Below are 21563 nucleotides of genomic sequence, written 5' to 3'. Positions count from 1 at the left end.
TAAACCCTTTCGTAAATCTGACCAGTTATTTTTGACCTTTTCTGGATCTAGGGTAGGATCTACTGTTGCTAAAGTCACATTAGCTAGATGGTTTGAAGGACTGTGTGACCTTTATTTACACACAACGTAATATCTTGTTGCCTACTACCATGAAAGCTCATTCAACAAGGTCGGTGGCAACTTCTGCTGCCTTCCATGCCAGAGCTTCTTTACATGACATCTGTGCAGCTGCAACTTGGGCTACGCCTCATACCTTCATCAATCATTACAAATTGGATTTGGCCTCCAGGGGAAGAGCATCTTTCAGTTCTATGGTGCTCAGGAATGTCCTTCCATGAGAGCCTCCCAGGAATAGAGGTAGCTGGGGACTCTGTCCCATGCGTAAGGAATGAACGAGGATTAACAATATCAGATAAAGAAGTTATTGTCTTACCATAATGTTCCATCTGTATTGTTGATCCTCGTTCAGTCATTATGACCCTCCCTCCTTCCCCCTCCTGTGGTTTCTAGTGGATCTCACCATCCAGTTCTCTTAGGTTATTTGACCAGAGGTAGCCTCTACCTTCTTTAACTTGCAAACTCAGTCTGAGGTAACAGGGAGAGGGGATTGTGGGTGAGAGTTTAGCTCAAGAGTTTGAAGCTGATGCGAGCTTGGAAAATGGCCGGCTCTGTTCCGAGCACGGAATCGATACCCATGCGTAATGACTAAACGAGGATCAACAATACAGATGGAATGTTATGGTAAGACATAACTTCTTTTTATACTTCAACACCATCACTGTATTCCCAACATTCAGTGTTGTGGTAACCTTGGGACCAACAGTCCCAGCCCACAAAATAGGATGAAAAACATTACCCCTTTCCCTATATATTTCTTTTTTAATTTTCAGTAACATTTTCAGGAGGTACCCACGATTACTAAACATCCCAATACGTGTGTATATTTCACTCCTAAAGTCATTGTCATCACTCACAAGCATAGATATCCTACACATCTGACCTTTCACTACCCCCCGTTTCTGGTGGGGGGATGACAGCTGTCATAATGGAGAAACCCATTCGAATGTGTTGGCTTCCTAAAGATAGAGGAAATCAACTATCCTTCCCTTTTCTTGAGAAGGATATCCAGATAGTCAATCTTCTCACTGTTAAATCAATGAGTAAAGGACAGAAAACCTGTACTTTTGTTCAAAAAAGACATAAAATCTTCAATTTCAGATTCTGTCCCTATCCATAAGATCAGTATATCATCCAAAAATCTTAGATATTTAATAATTTTGGACATAAACCTGGACTTAAAGATTATCTCCTTACCCTATTCCAGTAAAACCACATTTGCGAAAAAGGGGACACATTTTGCCCCCATTGCCAAACCTGTAGTTTGGCGGTAATATTCTCCCTCAAAGAAAAGGAAATTGTTTTTCAAAACAATGTCCATAAGGTTGGTTAAAAAGTTGACTCTCATATTTGACATCCCACCAGCCATAAATAAACATTCTTAGTAGGCTTTAACACCGTCTTCATGTGGAATCACGGAGAAAAGATTGACTACATCTATAGTTCGGGAAAAACAAGGTAACCCCAAGCTACCATATAGGTGGCAATCCACTATGCACAGAAGAGGTTATCAGGGACCTGGGGACCCAGGTTGACAGTGGCCTTTCTTTTGACACTCACGTTGCTAAAGTGGTTAGAAAGACCTTCTACATTGCCCACCTGATCATGAAGCGATTCACATCCAGATCTAGTGAGGTCATTGTTCCCCTGTACTCTTCACTTATCAGACCAATGATCGAGTACAATGCCCCATTCGGGATGTATCTCACCCGACATCTGCAGCAATTGGAGAGACACCAAAAGTTCCTCACCAAAAGGATAAAGGGACTCCGAAATCTGTCATATGCTGCCAGATTGAAGAAACTCCAGCTCTATTCAGTCGCATACCGTCTGCTCAGAGGTGACATGTGCCTGACATACAAGGCCATGTCCAACCCGGAATTAATGGACATGCTCCACCTCAAAAATCCAAATCCACCAAAACCACTAGAGCAAGCGACTTAAACCTTAGCACGGATATAAATAGGACTTGCTGGAGGGATAGATTTATCACTCAGAGACTACCTATGCTGTGGAATAAAATCCCGGTCCATGTGAGGCAGAGCACTTCGCTGGCTCTGTTCAAGAGAAATCTTGACCTGTGGATGGGAGATCGTAGGTTTACCCCGGGAATCATCTCTGTGTCACTGCTGGACAGAGGCACAACAAACTAATGGGCACAGTATTTTTTCATATAAGGGGTGGCGTAAGCCACAAAAATTTGGGCTAGGCTTGTAAGTGCCTTAGGGCAGATAGCCTAGTATAAACCTATGAACCTATAGTCAAGAAAATCACATTATCAATAGATACCACATCTCGCAACATCTCAAGACAGTGATAAGAATCCTTCACAATATGGTCCGTAGTAGCAGTAATGGGTTTAGTGTAGTGATCAACAAAAGCAGCTAGTGGTTCTGTCTTTGAGCCCCTAGTCACCACAGTAGGTCTAAATGGTGGGTTTTCCACACACTTATGGATTTTAGGAATGCTAAAAATCACAGGAATAATTGGGTCGTCCACAGTCAAATACTCAAGCTCAACTCCATTAATAATATCCTATGAAAAGGCATCAAATAATTCAATATCAATCTTAGAATAGGCATAATTAATCTCATTACGAGAAACTCTGGTGTAGGTGGATGAATCATTTAAAATCTCAAACATCTTTGAACTGTAGTCAGTTTGTCATCACCACCATGCCCACCCCCTTTATCGGGTTTCATAAATCTAACCCTTCTGTCATTTTTAATCTCATGTAATACTTCCCTTTCATTTTTGCTTAGATTGTCAGTATAATAAACATTCTCTTTTAACTGTTTCCTAAATTCTGTTTCACATAGGGACTCAAAAAACATCACTTTCCTTTGATAGGAAGGAATAAAAGTTGGGTGTCCTGTCTGGTGTGCTGAGGTTTGGACTCAGCTTGTGGTTTATTTGTGCTGTGCTGTTTCTGTAATGGAAATACTTAAGGAGCTTACAGAAGCCATTTCCAAGCTGTCAGCTTGTTTGGTTGCTGCTCCGAATAATGGACAATGTAAATGGGTTCCTCTAACCAGCGTTTGGCTGGTGTGGCGGCTGCTGCTTTATATACGAATGGTGTGGATATTGAGAATGCTCTAACAGCAACAAAGGAGTTTGAATTATTCACCCTGCATACTCTGGCTGTGACTGACAGCCATTCTAACCAATCGGAAGTTGCGCCTTGTCCATCCAGTTCCACGGGGCTTGTTGATTGGTTCACGGCCCCAGTATTGAGTGTAAAGGAGCTTGGGCATGAAGATGGCATCGGGGGACCTTTGAGTAGTCAGTTGGTCATATTTCAGAAATTGTGCAGGAAATATCGTGGTTTGCAACTCAACAGTGCCTTCTTGAACGAGTCCTTGAAACTAAAGCAGGTCCAGAAGGGACTTTGCTTGTGGAAGCTACCAAACGGGATTTTGGATGACTTGGCAGCACATAAGGAACTAGTGGAACTGTATAACAAAATGGGACTTGAGGTAATGCATATCATTGTCAAAGACAATGATACTAAATTGCAAAACCTCAGAAAGGACATTGTGATTTCTAATTCAAGCATTACGAGTGACTTATTGTTTTTTGAATATAAAGAAAAGTACAACAACATTTTGATAGATTTGGAGAAATATGTCAAGGACAATATGGCTAAAAAGCAGTCTTAACTAAAAAGGGATATGAAAGATTATGCAACTGAGAATGTGTATTCTGTTAATTTATATGATAAAGGTGTTAATGATGCTTTGGATGTTGAAAATGTAGGGAATGATGTTCATAATTCAAATAAGGCTGGTAACTCTAACATGAACGGGCATATTAATAATATTGTTAAAGGGGGAAAGGCTCGTGAAGTTAGAGAGGAAACTTTTTTTTAGAACCCCCCCCCCCCCGAGCTGAGAAGATCAGAACGCGTGAGGAATCAGGAAGACCAGAGCGGGTTTGGACAACGGAACTGATGGTCATACAATTAGAGGGGCTGAAGGGGGAAAGGGCGACAGAATTACCGATGTTAGAATGTATTCATAATTCTGATAATGTAACTGTTTTTAATGAAACAGAATGTGAGCATCATGACAATGTTGAAATTCTCAGAAATGGGGATTTTGTGGTGTGCAATTTCACTAGTTTGGCATTGACTTCTGCACATTGTGATTTGCTGAGTAAGTAAAGGTTTCTCGTTTGTTCCACACTATAAAATGGATATTGCCTCTTTGTTATTGAGTTTTAGATTATATACACAACAATTGAATCTGAAATTGTTTTTCCCACAGGATGATGTGCATGTTGCATTGGGCCTAAAAAGAACTAGTACTTTTATTCCTTCCTTTCATAGGAAAGTGATGGTTCTTGAGTCCCTGTGTGAAGCAGAATTTAGGAAACAGTTAAAAGAGAATGTTTAGTATACTGACAATCTAAGCAAAAATGAAAGGGAAGCATTACATGAGATTAAAAATGACAGAAGGGTTAGATTTCTGAAACAACCCGATAAAGGGGGTGGGATGGTGGTGATGTCAAACTTTGACTACAGTTAAAAGATGTTTGAGATTTTAAATGATTCATCCACCTACACCAGAGTTTCTCGTAATGAGATTAATTATGCCTATTCTAAGATTGATATTGAATTATTTGATGCCTTTTCACAGGATATTATTAATGGGGATAAGCTTGGGTATTTGACTGTGGACGACCCAATTATTCCTGTGATTTTTGGCATTCCTAAAATCCATAAGTGTGTGGAAAACCCACCATTTAGACCTATTGTGGTGGCTAGGGGCTTAGACAGAACCACTAGCTGCTTTTGTTGATCACTACACTAAACCCATTACTGTTACTACGGATCATATTGTGAAGGATTCTTGGCACTGTCTTGAGATGTTGCGAGATGTGGTATCTATTGATGATGTGATTTTCTTGGCTATAGATGTAGTCAGTCTTTTCTCCATGATTCCACATGAAGATGGTGTTAAAGCCTACAAAGAATGTTTATTTATGGCTGGTGGGATGTCAAATATCAAAGTCAACTTTTTAACCAGCCTTATAGAAATTGTTTTGAAAAACAATTTCCTTTTCTTTGAGGATGAATATTACCGCCAAACTACAGGTGTGGCAATGGGGGCAAAATGTGCCCCCGTTTTCACAAATGTGGTTTTATTGGAATGGGAGAAGGAGATAATCTTTAAGTCCAGGTTTATGTCCAGAATTATTAAATATCTAAGATTTTTGGATGATATACTGATCTTATGGATAGGGACAGAATCTGAAATTGAAGATTTTGTCTTTTTTTGAACAAAAGTACAGGTTTTCTGTCCTTTACTCATAGATTTAACAGTGAGAAGATTGACTGTCTGGATATCCTTCTCAAGAAAAGGGAAGGAAAGTTGATTTCCACTATCTTTAGGAAGCCAACACATTCAAATGGGTTGCTCCATTATGACAGTTGTCATCCCTCCCCCACACCAGAAATGGGGGGTAGTGAAAGGTCAGATGTGTAGGATATCTAGGCTTGTGAGTGATGACAATGAATTTAGGAGTGAAATGTACACACTTATTGGGATGTTTATTAATAGTGGGTACCCCCTGAAAATGTTATTGAAAATTAAAAAAGAAATATATAGGAAAAGGGGTAATGTTTTTCGTCCTGTTTTGTGGGCTGGGACTGTTTGTCCCAAGGTTACCACAACACCTAATGTTGGGAATACAGTGATGGTGTTGAAGTATAATCATGATTGCCCTTTACTTGTAAATATTCTAAATTCTGTTTGGGACAAGATTTGATAGGGAACTTAAAAACAAATTGGGTGATAAACCTCGGATTGTTTATGGTAGGGGCAGGAATTTAAAAGACATTCTGGATCAGAATGACAGGAGATTGAAGGGTACTTAGGGTCTAGAATGTATAGATGTGGTTGTAACTACTGTAAGTACATTAATGATGGCCCTTATGTTGCAGTGGTGGGCTACCCATGAACCTTGGAATGTCCTGGACAAGGGAATATGCACTACTTCTAGCGTTGTGTATATAGCTACCTGTAGTACATGCTCTGCTTTCTATGTTGGAAAAACTGTACGTAGATTGAAGGATAGAGTAGCCGAGCATGTGAGGGACATTAAGAATAAAAAAGTGAGTAGTGCATTTTTTAATCATTCTGTAGTATGTCACAATTTTAAAAGATTTTTGTTTTTTATTATTGATAGGGTTGTGTTGAGTGAAAGAGGGGTAATATGAAAAATAGCTTGGAGTTATGTGAAACTAGGTAGCAATTGAGATTAAATGACAGAAATTTACCTGGCATTAATGATTATTTCTCTATTGCCCCCTTGTTGAAACAGAGGTCTGTGGTTGTATAAATTCTAAAATAAGTTAGAATTATATATTTTTGTTATTTATTAATGAGGTAGGTTTTTTAACATGGATGTGTTTACATGTTGTGTAGCTACAAAGGTTTTTTGATATTTAAATGAGCTTGGGTGTCAATGTACATGTGTTTTTAACTGAAGCAGCAGTCAATTGTATGTGTGATATCAAAGGTTTTATCGTATTTAGAGGAAGTGATGTTTGAATATGGTGACTCTGATGAAGCTTGAGATTGACAGGTAAAAGCGCTTAGTCTACCATTGTGGTATTAAAGCAGTGTTCCAGCTCGGTTATCAGTGTGGTGTAATATTTTTTTTTGTTTGGAGATTACTGATTTCTTTACCCTTCATGTGGTGAAGGTTGTGTTTTATAACTGAAAAATGGCTTATGGTTATCCTTGGCTTGGGAGGCTATTTTTACCTCAAAATTCACTTTTGAAGATTTGACTAGTCTCCTGATTTGCTTGTTTACACTAATGATTGAGTTTTTGCTCTGTTGTGCACATTCTGTCTGTTTTCTAGATAGGTTGTACAACAAAAGAAATAAAATCCTATTTATGCCAGGGGTCCAGGTCCACTAGGATGGCTTGTTTTTGCGGTTTGTCCTAGATTTACTTTGGTCTGCTGCTGCCATTTTTTGCAGTTGTTTATGTGGTCATACAGGACTTTTGTGTACACCTCTACATAGGCTTCTGAGTTTTCTGGGTTTGGGAGAGCTTGGAAATTGGCTGTGATGTGACTTCATAGTAAGTAGTTTGCTTTAGAAATGTTCTTAAAAGTTTTGGGTATTAGGTGGGAAGCTCTAGTTTTATATTTATTTCAAGGGAGACTACTTTGTGATCTGATCAAACCAGTGAGAACATTACATTTGGGGGGGGGGCGTATTTGTATTCCTAGTGGAAGTGCAGACTAGCTGCTCCAGGGAGTTTGCATTGACAATGTCTAGAAATCATTGGCTATGTGTGTTTCCCCAGCTAATGGAGAGTAGTTGAAATCTCCCATGAGTGTGGTAATTGGGCTGAATGGTAAATGATTCTAGTAAATTCAGGAATGGGATACGTTTTTCCTGGTTCATATTGGGGGACGTGGCTAGCAAGGATATGGTAAGGTATTTTTCCTATGGTTAGTTGAACCTGGAGTAGCTCAAACATGTCATATTGTTTGACCAGTCTTGGTGTGCGTATCTTTTATGTAGATGGATACATCTTCACATTTTGTCCTTTCATGTGCAGTCGGTAGTCAGAACATATGAAAGGCATTATAGCCTTGCATTGCTGGGGTGCTTTCTGTGGCTTTGAACTATATCTCATTAAGTGCACAGATGTCAGCATTCTCCAGAGTGAGGGGTGCTTCCAGGGAATGTAGCTTCTTGTCAACACTCCTAGCATTGAGCTGTAATACCTTTAGCTTATCCTGAGAAGGTTTTTCTGTGTTGTAAGGTTTGTCTGGTTGGCAGTGCCTAAAAATGCACTGTAGGAGTGGATGATGTTTTGGCCAGTGTCAGAAAGCCTAGTGGCGACAGGTGAAGACCATCCCTGGCAAAGCAGCGTAGCCTGTCAGTCACATTCTCCCATGCTGACAAATATTGGACCCCTTTGGAATGACACCATTAGCTAAGCCAATTATTGAAGTCAGTCATTTTCTGTTGGTAGTGTGGCATCATCCTTGGAGATGGTAGAATGCTGCTCAGTGTTAAGCTCATACCTGCCTGTGACACATTCTGAGAGTTCAGTCATGCCTCTCATCATGTAGTCCAGGGATGTACGTTTCAAGTCATTTATGCCCACATGGACTATGACTGAGTCATACTAGTTCTTGGGGTTTAGTAACATGACTGCTTGCATGATCTGGCAAATCCTAGCCCCTGACAGGTGACTAACTGTAACCTTCTCCTCAAATATTAGGCTGTGTAGTGTTGCACCTTACAGACTTGGGAGATGAGACACTATGAGATGTATATTTTATGTGTTATGATGAGATTTGTCTTGTTTGTGTGCATGACGAGTGTTTGAGAACTCTGTTTGGAAGGCCTTTGAGGTTTAGGTAAGTTACATGTGACCACCTCCACATACATGGGTCTCTGTGTCTGTTCCTTAGTAAGTGCAGTTAGTGTTGTGTGTTACTGACAACCTGTTGGGAGTTTTTTTGTATCTGTATGCCTCCAGTAACATTGTGTAACTATATCTCTCCTACTGTATTCATTTGTTTCAGAATTATGTGATTGTCAATGAACATGAGGCAATTGCTCCTGTGCCTCAGGATACCCATGTCCATCAAGCTAGATGCAGAGATAGCAGGAAAGTGCCTTTCCATGGTTGCAGGTCCTTAGTATGTGCTTTACAGGGAATAGAGTGGTAGTGTTTGCAATGGGATAAGGAATGGGTGCTTGCATAGTGTAATCTGCAGCTGTCTTATGCGGTGATACTCCCCAAACCAGTTGCTCTTTGAGCAGCAATAGTTCTGAGTGCTGTGGTAATGTAATATGTAGCTAACTGAATGTGGCACTGCTGCTCAGTGTGAAAACTAGTTGCTCCTTGAGTAGCACAGGACTTTAGAAAATATCAGAGGTAGTTTATATAGGGAAGGGTACAACTACTACAAATTGTCTATATACAGGGCACCACTAACCATAGCTGCATGAGGAGCAGCTTCAAGCAAAGGCTTATATTCATTTAGAAAAAAAGCAAGGCTTTAAAGTAAATAGGCCCACAGGCCAGTCAGGTTAAGTACGCAGTAAGCTTTCCACTAGCATTTCCCAGCTCAGATAGGTGAAATCAGCCCTTTCCTGCCACAAGAGTGCAAACTTTGACCCTCTTAATGTAAAATGTCTGGTTTGAAGCCCAAGTGTTAGGGAACCACAAAAGTAAGTGCCTAAAAGCAGTCACATCATCAGATGCAATGTATTTTGAGTGTACATTTGCAGAATGTAGAAGGGTAGTGTGACAGCAGTGAGGTCTGCGGTGGGAGTGACGGATGCGTTTAAGGTGGAGGTGGGGTTACATCAAGGATCACCTCTGAGCCCTTTCTTATTTGCAATGGTGATGGACAGGTTGACAGACAAGATCAGACAGGAGTCCCTGTGGACTATGATGTTTGCAGATGACATTGTGATCTGTAGTGAGAGTAGGGAACAGGTGGAGGAGACCCTGGAGAGATGGAGATATGCTCTAGAGAGAAGAGGAATGAAGGTCAGCAGAACTAAGACAGAATATATGTGTGTGAATGACAGGGAGGATAGAGGAATGGTGAGGATGCAAGGAGTAGGGGTGGCGAAGGTGGATGAGTTTAAATACTTGGGATCAATAGTTCAGAATAACGGTGAGTGTGGAAGAGAGGTGAAGAAGAGAGTACAGGCAGGATGGAGTGGGTGAAGAAGAGTGTCAGGAGTGATTTGTGACAGACAAGTACCAGTAAGAGTGAAAGGGAAGGTCTACAAGAGGGTAGTGAGACCAGCTATGTTATATGGGTTGGAGACAGTGGCATTGACAAAAAGGCAGGGGTTTGAGCTGGATGTGGCAGAGTTAAAAATGTTGAGATTTGCACTGGGTGTGACGAGGGTGGACAGGATTAGGAATAGGTATATTAGAGGGTCAGCCCAGGTTGGAATGTTTGGAGACAAAGCCAGAGAGGCAAGATTACGTTGGTTTGGACATGTGCTGAGGTGGGATGCTGGGTATATTAGGAAAAAGATGCTAAGGATGAAGCTACCAGGTAACAGGAAAAGAGGAAGGCCTAAGATAAGGTTTATTGGATGTGGTGAGAGAGGACATGCAGGTGGTTGGTGTGACAGAGCAAGATGCAGAGGACAGGAAGAAATGGAAACAGATGATCCGCTGTGGCGACCCCTAATGGAAACAGCAGAAAGAAGATTATGATTTGCAGAACAGCAGGCCATACAACAGTGGAAAAAATGCAACTTGAAACTCTGAACAAGTGCAGGAAAAACAATAAATAGCACATAAAACTTAGAGAATGCAAGGAAAACACGTGCAAAGTAATACTTAGTTTCATTTTTCTTGCGAAGGAAGGCTTCAGATGCAAGCAAAATCTTTCAAACTCTCTGCCGTTATTGCCAAGTGATGAGCAGCTCTGAATACATCAATACATCACAACAAACTGTAATTCTGTGTGAAGTGTGTTTATGTGGAGGCTGTGCACCTTTCATCTTCCCAGTGTTTGTATGGGGGACTCTGCTTTCACACACTGAGATATATATATATATATATATATATATATATAACTTATTGGGGTCTTGTAGTCATTACTTACAGTAATGTATCCAGAAATTGTGGATACAGTAAAAGAGCTCCCACACTGGGTGTGTGTGGGGAGGGGAGCAGTGGATGCAGCCCCCTGCAAAAATGTTTTGTAGTAGTATTTCCTCATTTTTCTAGAGTGATGGTAAGAGACTGTGTAATAATGTAATTGCTTTGCAAAACTTCAATAAACATGGTGTTGACTGTATCTAATAAACCTGTACCTGTGTCTTATTTGTAGAAGAAACTCAGCAGGCTTGATTTTGTAGATTCCAGAGAGGCTGTTATCTTCTCTTAAGTTAGGTCAAACACCTAAGGTCTAAGACCCATCAGTTCTGCAAAAATCCACCTCTACTTATTGATTACAAAAAGTTTGCCAAGGAATGTTTGCTATTAAATTAGCCATCAGGTGGCCCTTCCTTCCATTTTCGTAGTGGGTTTCCTTATGAAGAAAATTAATACCCCCCCCCCACACGCACATGCACACACACACACTGGTCTCAGAATTGGCTGAGGAAGCTCTGGTATTTTCCACACAGACCTCCTCTTCCCTTTGAAGATGAGACAGTAAGTGGGGACCCTGGGGTGGATTTGGAGTCCAAAAAGAGTTGTGGACTTGAGAAGAACCAAAGCCTGTAGTGGTTGGAGAATGCCTTTCATATGACTTTCCTTGATCAGGAGTCCCAGGCTGCATCCCCTAAAAAAAATATATGTATGTATTGTCTACCAAGAGCAGGACACTAGTAAGTATATGTGTAAAAACCAAGTAGCAGGCTGTGTAGTTTGTGTGCATGCTTCAAGGGTTCTAAAGTAGTTTCAACATGCTCCCAAATGACAAAAAGAAAAGCAAAGTTCTTGATCATTTTGGGGTGAAAACAGATATTATGCCTCGTCTAACTCTGCTTTTAGTGCTTTTTACTTGCAGACCAACATTCTACTGGGGAAATAATGAAACGGGTTGTAGGACGTGACAAAAATTGTAGATGAAGCTCTTGAGTGTAGGAGGGACCTCTACTTGAAGGATTACAGTGGCTTTAATGTCTTCATGGAAAGCTGCTGAAGTATGTGCTTAATTTGAATGCTAGTAACAGAAGTAGGTTTACAACAGAGTAACTTGTATTGCTTAATTTCATAACTTTTCCAGTATTTTGGTACCATATTAATGCATATAATTTTTACCATAGGTAAGCGTCCAAAGAAGGGCATGGCAACAGCTAAGCAACGTCTTGGGAAAATCTTGAAGTTAAACCGACACAGACATGCACGCTTCTTTGTGTAACAGTCCTTTTACATCTGTTGAAACCAGTATTGAAACAACACAGCCTGGAGCTGCTGTTTTTGTTTTTTTTTTCATCTCTTAAGACTTGCACATACTCTATGAAGCACTGCCTGAGGAACAAACCCCCAACGTACATTTTCACTGTGCAACATGGGCTGAGCAATAAAGCACCTGGTAGCAGAGTAGCTGTGAGGAGACATCAGTTTCCATGTTTGATTTAATGATAAGGTAGTATTTAAGCTATCAGAGGATTACAATCTTCGGTAATTTATTGAGTGAATTTTTTTCAGTTCAGTGGCATTGATTTTTAATTATTTATTTGAAATGTAATTATTTTTTCTGGGTTTTGTAAGTTTGATTGACAAATGTGAAGTCTTTATCCCCCATGGGAAATTTTGTAGCAGTGGAGAGCTGCTTTTGAGGGTCACCGGTCTGGGTGTTTGACTTCACACAGGCATTAATTAGTCTTAACTGAGATTTTAATATATATTAAAATTGCAGAGCAGTGAAGGTTCATAAATACCACTAAATATAAATTTTTTGTAAGTGCGTTTCTTAATTACATTTTTATCTTTAAACTGGTTAGCAGTCATGTGAGCCTTCTCATACCAGCCTGTCTGCCTGCACCTTTATTATTTGTTCTCTCATAATTCAGTAACGCCCTTTCATTCCATGGTATTGTAGTGAATGCCAATATATTTGAATTGTAAATAATGCAGATTTTGTAATTGTATTTTTTGTAAAATATATTTAAATATTTTTTTTAACTTTGAACTTGGATGTGTATGTATAGATGTTTAGTTGGTTTGTCCAGGGGAAAATGCTTGACAGTTAATTTTTTTGCTGTCATATGTTCTGATATTGAACTTGTGGGATTCCTGTTGTACTTTTACTGGTCCCTTCCTCATGTGCTGAAACACGGCCTGTTTGGTTATATTTCATTGTCCATTTGTGCCATGTAGTCATATTGTCACTCCGTGCCACAAATACAGTTACAGGCTGCATTCAATATTACCCATAAATAAAAGGACTGTGACTGCAGTAGGGGGCATAGTGTGTAGTTTTGCCAGTTACAGCTGTCTGCTGGACTGCTTCCTCTTTTTTTTTTTTTCCACTAGTAGCTCTCCACTGTTCTGTAGCATTAGGCAACATGACAATTCCTCCTCAGATAAATTAGATGAACCTCGTAGCAGTAGAATATTTGTTCATTTGTTATATTTCTGGAGTATTTTTTCTTAAACAATTTTACTGTTAAACTGTGATGTGAGGAGATGCCATACTGCCTATATCTTTGTATCTAATTGAAAAATGCGCTGGAATGAACACTTTTGCACTGAGCTGTTGTATATAAAAACAATGCGGTATGAAGCTGCATCTTGCTTTCTGCTGTGCTGTGGCTGTGTAGGATGGAAACCTTGGGATGCTAATATTCAAATAACGCTTGTGTGACTCAGAAAGGTTTGCTCATTTTTTTTTCTCTGTGTTTTTGACATGTGCACTGTTGATGGAATCCATTGTTCATTAGGAGCCTTGGATCCCATAGCTATGTGATACATGGTAGAACAATAAAGACTGACAGACACTGAGAAGCAAGTATTTTGAGGAGGGAAGTTGCAGTAAAGACTGTTGCCCGTGGAATTGTATTCTACAGAACATCTTAGGTTACATGTATCCTATGATTTAAAATGGAGGACAGTGCTTGGGTGAGTCCTGTAGTTAGGTTAATCTTTTGTCACAATTTGCCAGATTTTTTTTTCTTCAAAAGTTGCAGTGCTTGCTGAACATGTCACCTGTGTAAATGACATGTGACCAGATGATAACCACTTTTTTTCTGTATTTATTCTTTTCACTGCCAGTACAATTTAGTGGTCAGTCCTTAATGGGTAAAAGGATCTGCATTACAGCAGCCTAGGTTTCTATGAGGTTTACAGGGTTCACTTCAGTTTTCTGGGTTGTGTCTTTTGAGCAATCACATTCTTCATGTTGCCATGGCAGACATGAGTGTAGCAGTAGGACCACTATGCGTCTCAAACCTTGTCTTTCTGTCAGACAGTTGAGAAGGCCTTTGGTTCTAATCCATTGCCCCCCCCAGTGGAGGGTGATCTGCTGTTGGCGAGGCCCTTCACTGGGGGGATCCCTCTGACCTTTGGGGTTGGCATTCATTTTCCATAGCTTTTCCCATCACTTTCAAGAAAAGTTTACTATTGAAGGAGCGAAGAAGGCAGCCCTCCCATGCTTCTTTTTGGTTCAGCGCTATTGGCTTTCGTAAGTGTGGTGTGTCCTTGTCTAGCTGGATCTAAAAGAAGGGCTTCTCTCCATTTTGGCAAAGGGCTCTGGCTTATATGTGAGGCCTCAGTTTCTCAGTGCTGCTCCTAGTCCATAGTGTAATATCTTAGCAGGTAGGGTGCAAGTAGTCAGGACTTATACAAGGGGGTAGTTGCTTGTCTGGTTTGGCCTCTGGCATCACATTTTTCATTAGATCACTTCTTTGTCAAAATAGCATGCTGGCAGCTGCATTTCTATCCTGGAGTTGAGGCTTTTAGGTTAGATTCTGTGTTTCAAGTGAGTCTCCAGAGTTTGGGCAGTAAGGAGATTTGCGTTTCTGCTACCAGGGTGTCATAGTCCTCCCTTTCTTTTGTGTGGTGCAGCAGGTTGAGAAAGAGAGTTGAGGTAGTTCTGTCCTCTTGTGTCTGTAGCTTATAATGTGTCCTTTCCTTTTTTTTTCTTTTGTAATTCCACATCTATTAAGAGTTCAGAAGTCATGCTCTCTTTGGTGTCTGAGACTGTGTGAATTTGAACTTCCAGTATACTTGTCATACAGGAATTCTCTCATTCTTGGGTAAAGATGTCCCCCATGATTTGGCTGATAATTGGTTGTATTTCAGGACCTGACCAGGACCTTATTTCTTCTACCCTGCCATCTTCCCAGCTACGGTCAGGGGGCTTGAAGCCGCTAGGAAGTCTTTCACTTTGGGTCTGCAACTGGAAGTCATTCTCTGATTTAATGGAATGATACCAAGTGCCTACCCCAGTTGTTTACAGGTATGTGCTAGTATATTTGGGACTCATTTTTTTCTGTCTCTCTCTCTCTCTCATTCACGCGCTCTTTCTTTTTTTGCATTTGTTCCCCACCCCCATATGATCCATTAGCCCTCCGCTTTGTTTTTTATTTATATTTGTTTACTGGGGTAGTGCACTGATTAACATTGACCAATTTCAGGCTCAGCATGGCCTATGGGAGTTGTTCATTTCTCCCAGATCCTGCTGTCCCATTCTTTCCTCACAGGGGGGGGGTGACAGCTGAGTGCAAAAATGAGTGACATCTGTTGTGGGTTTGGGCTTTTTTTGGTAGGCATCTTTGAAATCCCTACTGTGGCTGCACTGTACTGCATATGGTGCATTTCCTTGCATGCAGCCTTTGTTTTTTGTGCTACTTGCCATATTAGCAAGTGCCGTCACCGTCATCCAAGGACAGACTTTGCCATCTTTCCCATGGTTGGTAAACCAGCAATTGCTACTCGGCTTTTAGTTCCCCTGTGCCTTCTCCACCAGTGCTTAGGCTGTAATTTAAGTTTGGGGTGAGCCAGGACAATAATCAGGACTGTCTCACTCAAAGCAGTGGGATGAGCAGCATATTCTTAAATTTCAATGAGAATTTTTGGGCCAGCCTCCTGCCCATCTTTCTTGATAGAGGACATAATTGAGGTCAAATTCTGGCTGTTCAAACAGCTGTTTTAGTAATGCTGCTTCTTTGTCCCCCTTTGAGGAAACCCCCTCCCTTTTGGGGAAGTTGGACTTTATGTTCAAAAGATTTGCATGAGAGTGATTGGGCCTGTGAGTTCAATATTACTGGAGCTCATCCTTTGGTTAAACATTTTCTAATAACTTGAAATTCTGTGAGTGGGATCCTAGATTTTCAGACCTGCAGGTTTGGGGACTTCCTTTGACCCTTTATATTGTTGGTTTTCCCTGCCCTGGTGCCATTTTTCTTTAGAGGGTAGTTTTGATTTTGTGTCTGAAATCTGTTCATCTTGCCATTTCTTTGTGACATAGAAACTGGCAGTGAGAAAGGGCTGTTGAGGTACTCTACCTGTTGGGACATTCCCAGAAGTAGTTGCAGTAATTTAAACAAACTGGTGGTTCCCACCTCCCTGATTACAGGGAGATAATTAGGCTGACATGTGACACCTCTTGGGGGACTGATAACTGTAGTCACTTGCCTTTGGGCATCTGTGTCCACTAGGCTTTACCATACTCAGGTCAGTTCTACACTGGGAATGTCTGCCTGTGGTGTTTAGTTTAGAATGTTTTTTTGCAGATAGCACCATTAGGTTTGTGGTGCTGGCTTTTCAAGATTTATGGTCACATCTGTGACTGTAGGATTTGGGCTTCTCTTGACAAGACTGTATTGCAGTACTCTGGCTTAGGTCTGCCCTGTTGCAGTCCTCTGGCTCTTTCAGCTACAGAAGGTTAGTGTTTCATACTGAACTCAAGTAAAACCCATTAAGGCAAGTCCTTGATGTGGAGGTGGCAAATATTACTTTATTAGTTGATGTATGAGAAGGACCTCTTTGTTGGTTCAGAAATACCTTCCTGTTTTCCCCTTGTGGTTTAGCAATTCCTTCACCCAGTCTTGACTGATGTTTTCTGTTTGCCTAGCAGGATATATTCCAGTGCTCAGTTTGTTAGGAGTGGTGCTGCTGGATCTTGAGTGTTGTTGTATTTTTTTATACAGAAATGCTTACTTGTGGCTAGAAGGTAAATTGGTTTATGTAAGGAAGCTAGAGCACTTTTGTGTGTCATTATGGAAGCACAGTAATCTCAGGGTGTGAAATGCCCCCCCCCCCCCAAAAAAAAAAAAGTGTGTCACCATTGGTGGAAAGGATGATTTACCTTTACATAACCGAAAATCACAAGTGTGTTTGCTCATATGAGCGAATCCAAAGCATGAAACACAAAACAGAGACATTTTCCATTGTTCGAAAGTCAGCAAATTGAAAAGCAGATTCGCTGATTTTCGAACATAAAAGTCAAATATGAATTGTAATGCAGGAGAGCAAGTCTTCCGCACCCACCTACTTTACTAACTCTGAGATCGCACTACAGTGGGGAAAGGGTCCATTTTCCGATTCCCCACTATAGTGCAATCCACAGCCAAAATGCCGAATCTGCAGTGAGCGAATGTCACTGTGCATTCGCTCATTGCACATTCGAATAATTTTTCATTCAATGTTTCGGAACTTTGCAAACGTCCTTTCGAACATCTGTTGTTTGCCCATGTGCAGAACGCACATATGAAAGTAAACCCGAAGGGATGAGCCCTTCCACAGGCCCTACCAAGGGAATGCCTTGTAGATTGTGAAGTGGTAAGAGCATTTCAGTTGCATGCAGAGAATCATGGGAAAGTATATACAAAGTAATTCATACTAGTTTGGCTTTAGGCATAATTATAACTGTACCAAAGGGTCTGTTAATTGTATCAGTGAAGGTTTTTCTGGTGCCATGCAGTTTACTTAAAACCAAACCAGTCTAAGTCATTGACTTTCAATCTTTGTATTTCCAGTGATATTTTGCATTCCAGAGGTATGTTTACTGTGTCTTTTTTATGTTTGGCTGGAAGTTACAAACTTTAGCTGGACACCTGGAAAATACAATGATGATATATTGACACATGCTCAGTCTGTGCATCCTTAATGTTAAGCTTGAGCATCCATCTGGCAGGTGGAGCTTTCCCAGCAGAAGTGTACAAGAATCTTAATCTGTGAAGCCCTCTCACTGTTTCACCTCTGTTGGAAACAATTTATTATCCCTTAGGAGGTGCTTTCCAGTTTACTGACTGATCTTTTCAACTGTTCTTAATGTTTCTTGAGTCGAACTTGTTCAGTAACATTCAGAATTTTAATGGTAGCAGGGTTTTGTGTTTTATTCTCCAGTTGTTGAAGATGACATCTGTAGAAAAGCAGTCTGTTGCTGCTGTTATGAATGTGCTCTTGTGGTCAGAAAGTAGTCAGGCAGGAGTAGGCCTCCTGTGTGCTTATGTGTGAACCATGATCACAAGCTTAAGTCTGTCTTATGTAATGATTTCATTGTGGTCTCTATAGCCTCTAAGCATGACCCGAGGGATTAGGTGGAGGAAAAGATGTCCTCCCGTCACCTCTGATGGGCCACTTCATGACAACCTGTCCAGGTCTTTAGCAGAAGTAATGGGCTTTATGCATTGCTCATGGTAAGATACTGCTTAAATATTTAGATCTACCTCCCTTGGGTAGTCCCTTCCATGCTTTATTTCCTTTAAGGGAGCTTTGAAGTTGTCCTGCCAAGAGTGATTGCCTTCCTTGTAGAAGGCAGAGAAACACCTCTACCTTACCAATGTCACCATTTTTGGCAAAATATTCCTTTAGTGTCCTTTGAGGGTGGCCAAGGTGAGGTGGATGTTGGTAAAGCTTTTAACTAGTCTGACACCTGAAAGGCTGGTCCAAGAAGCTTCATCACTGTAGGTAAACATTTTTTCCTGCTTCCACAGTGGGATAAGAATTAGTTCTTTAGAGCACATCCTCTGATAGCCCTTTGACCACAAATACTATGATTACTGGAGCAGTTGGGAACCTGTCTAATGTTCTGAGTTGACTTTAGAATGTGCTTTTGTGGCTCAGGGTCTCAAGTTTCTTTGCAGAGTTTCAGTAAGAAGCCTGTGCTTTTTTAGACATTCATCTCTGACATTTGGGGATCATGGTTATGAGACAGCACTTGCATTTGAGCCACTGCCTTCAGGAAAGAAATTGTAGAACCCAAGTTTCCCAGGGAAATGATCCCAAATGTAGCAGCAGCTGCAAAAGTCAGGAAGATTTTCTGCCATAAAAGAAGGCATCTAGGCCTTGTGCCAGTCTGTTTCTTTATTTGTCTTTATTTGCCTTAACTGCTACATTCTGATTTAGATGATAAGATTGGTCATGGTTCTTCCATATTATTCATAGTAAATCCACACAGCAAGCACTTGTATGCTTGATCTGCAGGTTCCACTTAGCATGCCCTAGAGTATACTGCCATTCTTCCTAAACTTTTATTTTATTTTTTATTTATCTGACTTGGACAGAGACCGTTTTCAGCGGAGACACACTCCAGACGCATGTCTTTGGAATATGGGAGGAAATCAGAGCACCAGGAGGAAACCCACATAATGCAGGGAGGGCATGCAGACTCCACACAAAGTATCCCAGCTGAGAATCGAACCAGAGAACTTCTTGCTGTGAGGTGACAACCCAAAAGCTGCACCACTGCGCCATCCAGCGTCCCGTCTCTTTCAAGTACTCTTCTTCTAGTAAGCAGAGTATGCTTGAAACAGGATATTTCAGAATGCACAATGAAGAGGGTCACAAAGGCTATCAATATGAGATTTTTTTTTAATCCTCAGAAGATCAGGAGACCTCATACTTGTTGTGGATGTGATGTGCCCAACCTATTTTCTTGTTTTCTAAATGTAATTTGGTAAAGAGGAGTTGGTTCTTCCCCTTTTCTAAAGGTCTGTTGGTTTTACAACTCGAGTATCCATCTGCCTTGCTTCTTATTTTATGCTTATAGTACCAATTGATGTACAATGAAGACTGCATGATTTCTTTTATCTGGGTGGCAGGTTGCTGTTGAGTCCATCTAGAGATTGGATTGTTGGAAAAAATGTCTTTCTAAACTTCTACATTTTGTTTATAGGGGTTAGGGGTCTATATTACTAGATCGAACGTTTAGGTTGTCGAATACCTAAACATAGAACTGGTAATATCGAAAGCCAAAAACCGCGAACGGCCACTTTCATGCAGGGAAAGAATTTCCTTGGCCGTTATGTCAGATTTTGCCCTTTTGTCCAATGTAGAGCGATCTCTGAGTTGGTATAATTAGTTGGGGTTTTTTTTTTTTTTTTTTTTTTTTTTTTTTACGACTAAGGTAATTCTTTCCCTGCGTGAAAGTGGCCGTTCGCGTTTTTTGGCTTTTGAGATTACCTGTTCGATGTTTAGGTATTTGACGACTTAAACGTTCGATCTGGTAATATAGACCCAGGGATTAGAGATTATAGTCAACGTACTAACGTTTTTCTTCATTCCATCCCAGGAAATCCTCTTTCTAAGCCTGATCATAAGTTCACTCCATGATGGACTTTTCTATCTCCAGGTAAGGATTTATGCTGTGGTTTCTCTGGTCTCCCAAACAGGAGTGGTATATCTGTGAAGACTAGGCTGTTGCTTAAGAATGATAGGATTCATGCCAGTAGTCAGCCCACAGCAGGACTCTTCCATTCCTGGAAAGAATTTGTCTTTTTCAAATCAAGGAAAGAACATTAGTCCAAGCTTAACCCCTTGTTTAAGGTTATGAGCTATGTGGAAGACTGCAAAGTAGCTTTTCCAGCTGACATGCTCAGCATGACATCAACTGTCTTTGAGGGCAAAATGACATTGGCATTTGGGTACATTTATTGATCATATTCTTATTTTCTCCATTGTAAAGGGGAGTCTTGTATGATTGGATGCAGGCAGGCTCCAAAGATGAAGGATCTTTTTTCAGAATTGATTGTGACCAGTAATACTTCTGCATTGGCAAGTATACCTCAGCAAGGTCCAGAAATGGACACTGTAGCCAGGTGATTGGAGGAAGAGAGAGAATATCTTGGAACTTCAAGCTGCTGTTAGAGCTGTCCGGAATTTTCTCCTTTCCAATTAAAGAAGCTTTCTCTTTCTGATGGGCAGCTCAGTACTGCGATTTGGTTTCTGCTTATGGAGAAAGCATTATTGGTTTTCTCTTCAGAAGCCACTGCCCTTTTGGATGAGTAAATGAGCATTTCTCATTTTTAGTGGCTTAACACCTACCAGGTGTACAGAACATATTGGCAGGTCCAAAGGCTTGTAAGGCAAGTCTGTTCAGATACTTTGTTAGAGAAAGTTAAATTTCCTTGTGTATCTGCAACGTATTCCTCCTTATTCAGAGGCGCATGCTCTTTAGGGTTCAGGAGGAGAAGCTCAGAAATGATTTGATAGCTCTCTTGAGTTATCTCACATAAGTCTGTTTTTCTTTGCTTATTTATTTGTCCTTGTTGGCATGCCTTTCATTTCTTTTCTGTATATAACTATCTGCCATAGAACCAGGGCACCTTTTTCCATCAGAACCTTGGGTCACAAATCGCATGCTTCGGTGCTGATAACATCACCATAGCCAGATGGACTTCGTGATCAGGAAGTAGTGTACCTGATTCATATAAAGAGGTTCACCGTTTAAGTGACGACCAAAGGTTTTGACTCCCTTCTCATGCAGGATCCTTATTTGTTTTCTTTGTCTGAAGCTGCTTTGCTCTGTTACATGATGAGAGTTAACCTCTTGGCAGTTTTTCTTTCAGGTATGTCAGCAGCAAGTCTTGTGGCTCATATTCATGTCAAGTATTTTCCATATATGACGCTTCAAAAATAGATTGACTTTTGAGTTTGTTTTCGTAGTTTTTGTCCTCTGGCCTCACCCTTCAGTCTTTAGCTTATTTGAAAATTGAATGTCCTGGTGGCTCTTTTTTTCTAGCAAATGTCATTTCA

General features: G+C 40.6%; 1 protein-coding gene across 1 annotated transcript in view; it reads left to right on the top strand.

Annotated features, from left to right (window-relative positions):
* KDM7A (lysine demethylase 7A) overlaps window positions 1–12714 on the top strand; it is a 1445788-nt gene extending 1433074 nt beyond the window's left edge. Inside the window, exon 21 of the mRNA XM_044087282.1 lies at window positions 11906–12714. Within this exon, the coding sequence (XP_043943217.1) occupies window positions 11906–12000 (95 nt within the window). The 3' untranslated portion in view covers window positions 12001–12714. The remainder of the gene's footprint in view (window positions 1–11905) is intronic.
* The last annotated feature ends 8849 nt before the right edge of the window (window positions 12715–21563 follow it).

Source organism: Protopterus annectens, chromosome 11.part0 (assembly GCF_019279795.1).
Source record: "Protopterus annectens isolate FY-2018-M chromosome 11.part0, PAN1.0, whole genome shotgun sequence".
Lineage (NCBI taxonomy): Eukaryota > Metazoa > Chordata > Ceratodontiformes > Protopteridae > Protopterus > Protopterus annectens.
This window is presented reverse-complemented; position numbering and strand designations above follow the sequence as displayed.